The sequence below is a fragment of the Rattus norvegicus genome, chromosome 1 (genome assembly GCF_036323735.1).
Source record: "Rattus norvegicus strain BN/NHsdMcwi chromosome 1, GRCr8, whole genome shotgun sequence".
NCBI lineage: Eukaryota > Metazoa > Chordata > Mammalia > Rodentia > Muridae > Rattus > Rattus norvegicus.
In genome coordinates this window covers 1,843,790-1,849,744 of record NC_086019.1, presented here as the reverse complement: position 1 = coordinate 1,849,744, position 5,955 = coordinate 1,843,790, and the positions used below count along the sequence as shown (strand labels likewise).

The following is a 5,955-nucleotide window of genomic DNA, read 5'->3' as shown; positions in this document are numbered from 1 at the left end:
CCCCAACCCTTTAACCCTATCCCCTAACTTTCTAGCACTAACTGCACACCCAACCACCCTACTCATAATCCCTACCCTTCTAACTCAGCTTGTTTACAATAGACTCCTGGCATTTACTTTGACCATGTTTTTGAATTGTTAAGTATGTATGCAGATTTCAAAACACAAAGACTATTCCACACAGCCCATTTATAAGGCTTTTCTCAAGAATGCTATTTTCTGCATTCACAGGGTTTCAGTGAATGCAAGTATGAATACTTTTGATATAGTGAGAGCTATAGAAATGTGCAAAGGCTTCACCATATTCCGTACATTCATAGTTTCTTTCTAGTGTGGTATCTTTTATGCTGTTTGTGTTAATTTGGGTTTTAATGCTGTGAAAAGATACCATGACCAAGGCAACTCTTATAAAGGACATTTAATTGGGGGGAGGGGAGGTATACAGATTCAGAGGTTCAGTCTATTATCAAGGTGGAAGGAATGTCAGTGTCCAAGCAGACATGGTGCTGGAGGAGAGAGTTCTACATCTTGATCAGAAGGCAGCCAGAAGACTCTTCTGCCCTGGGCAGAGTTTAAGCATGGGGACTCAAAGCCCACCCCACCCCCACAGTGACATACATCCTCAAAGGCCACATCTACTCCAAAAAGGCCATACCTCCTAACACTGCCACTTGCCATGGACCAAGTATATTTAAACCACCATACCTTTGAAGATCACAGCTTTACTACATTGGCTACACTCATAGGGTTACTCTTTTGTATGTATGTGTTCTTTTATGTAGTTGGAGGTGGCTTGATTGTGAAAAGGTTTTACCACATTGACTACATTTGTAAGGTTTCTCTCCAGTATCAATTCTTTCATGTTGTCAAAGTTGATCATGAGAGGCAAAGAACTTACTAAATTGCTTACAATCATAAGGTTTCACTCTAGTATGTGTTGCTTTATGTTTTCGGAGACTAGCATTACATACAAAGGCTTTACCACATTCATTACATTTGTAAGGTTTCTCTCCAGTATGAATTCTTTCATGCCTTTTAAGGTCATTCTGACCTACAAAGGCTTTACCACATTGCTTACATTCATAAGGTTTCACTCCAGTATGTATTGCTTTATGTGTTTGGAGTCTATCGTTACATACAAAGCCTTTACCACATTCATTACATTCGTAAGGTTTCTCTCCACTATGAATTCTTTCATGCCTTTTAAGGTTACTCTGACCTACAAAGGCTTTACCACATTCATTACATTCATAAGGTTTCTCTCCAGTATGAATTCTTTCATGCCTTTTAAGGCTATTCTGACCTACAAAGGCTTTACCACATTCATTACATTCATAATGTTTCTCGCCAGTATGCATAATTTTATGTGTTCGGAGACTACCATTCCATACAAAGGCTTTACCACATTCATTACATTTGTAAGGTTTCTCTCCAGTATGTTTTCTTTTATGTTTTTTAAGATCATTCTGACCTACAAAGGCCTTACCACATTCATTACATTTGTAAGGTTTCTCTCCAGTATGTGTTCTTTTATGTCTTTTAAGATCACTCTGAACTACAAAGTCTTTACCACATTGATCACATACATAGGGCTTCTCTCCAGTATGTATTTTTTTATGTACTTGGAGATAACTATGATATGCAAAGGCTTTACCACATTGATCACATTCATAGAGCTTCTCTCCAGTATGTATTCTTTTATGTACTTGGAGATAACTATGATATGCAAAGGCTTTATCACACCGATCACATACATAGGGCTTCTCTCCAGTATGTATTCTTTTATGTACTTGGAGATAACTATGAGATGCAAAGGGTTTACCACACCAATCACATACATAGGGCTTCTCTCCAGTATGTATTCTTTTATGTACTTGGAGATAACTATGAGATGCAAAGGCTTTACCACACCGATCACATACATAGGGCTTCTCTCCAGTATGTATTCTTTTATGTACTTGGAGATAACTATGAGATGCAAAGGCTTTACCACATTGATCACACTTACAAGGTTTCTCTCCACTATGTGTTATTCCATGCGTTTTGAGATGACTGAGTCGTGCAAAGGCTTTACCACATTGATCACATACATAGGGCTTCTCTCCAGTATGTATTGCTTTATGTACTTGGAGATACCTATGAGATTTAAAGGCTTTACCACACTGATTGCATTCGTAGGATTTCTCTCCAGTATGAATCCTTTTATGACTTTGAAGTTCATTATGGCATGTAAAGGCTTTACCACATTGCTTACATTTATAGAGTTCCTCTCTAGTATGTGTGCTTTTATGTGTTTGGAGATGACTGTTTTGTGAAAAGGCTTTACCACACTGATTGCATTTGTAGGATTTTCTTCCAGTATGTATTAGTTTATACCTTCCAAGATTACAACGACGTTCAAAGGCTTTACCACATTGATTATATTTGTAGGGTTTTTCTCCACTATGAATCCTTTCAAGAGTTTGAAGCTGAGAATCGTATGTAAAGGCTTTATCACATGGCTTACATTCATAGAGTTTCTCTCCAGTATGTGTGTTTTTATGTCTTTGGAGACAACTATGTTGTGCAAAGGCTTTACCACACTGAGTATTTTCAGATGGTTTCTCTCCAGTATGACATCTTTCATGCCTGCAAAGATAGATAGATGGCACATGAGAAAGCTTTACCACATTCACTAAACTAATGAATCTTTTTACCTGTGGAAATTAATTCTATAATTTGGTCTAATTGTAAAGAAGAATCACATCTTAAGGTTGTATCACTTTGTTTACACTCATGGTTTCCCATTCATTATGGGCTGGTAAAAGTGTTACTACATGGTTCACATTTGTACCATCCTTTATCTCTATAAGATTCCTCATATTTGAAGAAAAATGGAAGAGCTCAGAGCTTTACCACATTGAGTACATTCATATGTTTTCATTTATTGTGAAATACACTACATTAGCATATCACATCGGCCAAGTGAACCAGGACAAACAGAAAGGGATTTCCACAATCCTAGTATTCATAGGGATTTTCTGCTATGTGAGTTTATGGATATATTCCCAATGAAGTTGGCAAACCAACTAATTATAAATATGTCACACTGAGAGAGTCTGCTCAAATGTGGACTGCTACATATATCTTAATTGTTCTGGGAGTGGGGGGACATTGCTTCTTTCAATATCCTTGTGCTCACATGGCTTGTATCCATTGTGACACAGGATATACCTGTAAAAATAACAAATGAGGGGTTGGGGATTTAGCTCAGTGGTAGAGCGCTTGCCTAGGAAGCACAAGGCCCTGGGTTCGGTCCCCAGCTCCAAAAAAATGAACCAAAAAAAAAAAATAACAAATGAAATGTTTCCACATTGAATTCACACAGTTTGACTTTTTGTTCATCATAGTCATATGGTATAAGAATCAAGGTTTCTCTTCAACAACATTCTTGACTCTCATAAACTGTCCCTCTCACTTAAACTTAACAATGTTAGTATATGAGTAATCAGCTTTACTATGATATATTTGCCTATTAGAAACATAAACTTATCACCTACTCTGTGTGTGTGTGTGTGTGTGTGTGTGTGTGTGTGTGTGTGTGTGTGTGTGTTATGAGACTAAACAGATTGGCAGGTATACAGAGTAGCTGTAATGTGGCTATGATTCAAATGGTAATATTTGTTAAGGCATTGTTTCCTTGTCTTCTTTCAAGTCAGACACCTGACATTGAGGTACATGGATTTGTGAGAATTTAATAATCAATAAACATAGAGAAGTGCTTTTCTTTTTATACTGTTGCGTTTCTTTAAAAGTTCCAGGACATCCTAACATTTCTTCGGAGGCATGTTCATATCAACTTGGACATGAAAATTACCTTCCATGTCTTCTGAAACTTTGACAATGTTCTTCAATACTATGGTCTTCCCAATTGTAACCTAAAATACAGTACCAGAAAATGTATGATATATTATTGGAAATTAGGCAACATTTAAGTTACTATCTTCAGTGAACCGGACCTTTTCACCTCATTCTCCTTTATTCTCAATTGAAGTTACAGAAAAGCAACAGTAACAAAGGAACATTTGTTTTCTTGTTTTAAAAACTGAAAGAAAATTCACTGTCTTACCTATAGCAGTGAGGTTCCTGTAGGTCTCCTGCATCACATCTTTGTAGAGACTCTTCTGTGAAGGATCCAGCAAAGCCCATTCTTCTCGAGTGAAGTTCACATGTACATCATCATAGGTCAATGCATCCTGAAATATCCCATACATTAACAACAGAAACCATGATACAGATATCACTGTAAATGTATGTTTCTGATATTTCCCTCACTTATTTCTTGACCCAGATGTTCTAATGTAATTACCAAATCGTCTTAGAAGAAAACTGAGTAATAAGGTTCACCTCTGTCATTTCTTTGCTCATTGAGTAGGATATAGCCTTGCAAAAGAAATGCTAATTAATGGAGAGAGAGAGAGAGAGAGAGAGAGAGAGAGAGAGAGAGAGAGAGAGAGAGGCGCGCAATATTAAGCACACAGAGAAATTGTATGAACAATTACTAATGGCAAAAAATATCAAGTGAGCGTACAGGCTCATGTCTTTAATCCAAGCACTGAGGAGGCAGAGGAAGGTATATCTGAGGTCTATCCAGGACAGCCAGAGGTACATATTAAGACCCTGTCTCCCCTATGAAAAATTAATCAAACAAACAAGAAAGATAGAAAGGACTCAGAGGATTTTACTAGAGATCCTACAAAGAATTACATTCACTGCAGTTCTGTATTCATCTTCCAGAATCTTGAGGTGGCCCAGTTTAAACTGTAACAGTAATGGGATCTTACTAAAAGGGAATGAATGTTTAAACAGATACAAACAGATAGCTCAAAATATTGGCAATGTAAATGTTGATCCTAAATAAGCAACATAGGACAGGAGCTGGCTCAGCAGTGAAGAGCTATTGCTGGTCTTATAAATAATTGGCCTCAATTGCCAGTAGTTAGAAGGGAGCTTCACAACTATTGATTACTCCAAGTTCAGGAATTCCCAAGCCATTTTCTGACTACAATGGGGATTAGGCATACGTGATGTGCATATTCATTCATACAGGCAAAATATACATATTCATTAAAATAAATCAACACAAACGCAACAGGTAGGAAAAATGTCATATACCTGCAATCCAATGACTCAGAAAACTCAGGCAATATAGCCAGGCAGTATGAATGTCATGAATACATGCCATCCTGAGAAACAGACTATGCTCTCTATCAAGTTTCAAAATTCATAACATGGATGAAGATCAACACAGCAGCATATGCTTGACATGTGCCAAAACCCACAGTCCAACCGATCAGGCAATAATATAAAAACGAACAAACAAACAAAGAGAAAGCTGGGCATGTTGGCCCACATTTAATCCTGGCACTCTGGAGCCAGAGGCAGGTGGACGTTACATCTGAGGCCGCACATTCTAAACAGCTACTTTCAGGACAGCCAGGGCTACATAGAGAAACTTTGTCCTCAAAAACAAAAACAAAATTAAAATTATAAAAAACACCAGGCTTGCAAAATACCTTAGCACTGAATAGCAATTGCTTCAACTGCATCTTATGTGATTTAGGGTTAGAGTCTATAATGCTGAAGGCAAGACAACATAAGAAGGAAGCTGACTAATCAGGTACAACCACTACACAATACACACACACACACACACACACACACACACACACACACACACACACACACACCCCACACAGGAAATGGGTTGAGTCTATAGACACCCAAATGTCATCCCCAATAACTAATCATCTAGAAAGTTTCCTCCTACGAAAGCTTCTATTGAGAGAACTGATTTGGCCAGAGAAAGGCTGACTCCTCCATGACTGGTTGTAAATTGACAGACTGGGAAACTAGGCCTAAGTTTCTGTTTCCCAGAACTGGAAAAGTCCAAACAAGTCAATTCTAGGAAAACCA

The 5,955-nt window shown here is 37.8% G+C and overlaps 1 protein-coding gene across 1 annotated transcript; it reads right to left on the bottom strand.

The window, feature by feature from the left end:
- Positions 1 to 335: 335 nt before the first annotated feature.
- Positions 336 to 4,494, bottom strand: Zfp748-ps3 (zinc finger protein 748, pseudogene 3). The gene is made up of 3 exons (XM_063280738.1): positions 4,109 to 4,494; positions 3,857 to 3,917; positions 336 to 2,544 (listed from the first exon to the last, which is right to left on the bottom strand). The coding sequence occupies exons 1-3, from the start codon at positions 4,251 to 4,253 to the stop codon at positions 867 to 869; spliced, it is 1,884 nt and encodes a 627-aa protein (XP_063136808.1). The 5' UTR covers positions 4,254 to 4,494; the 3' UTR covers positions 336 to 866.
- Between the last annotated feature and the right edge of the window lie 1,461 nt (positions 4,495 to 5,955).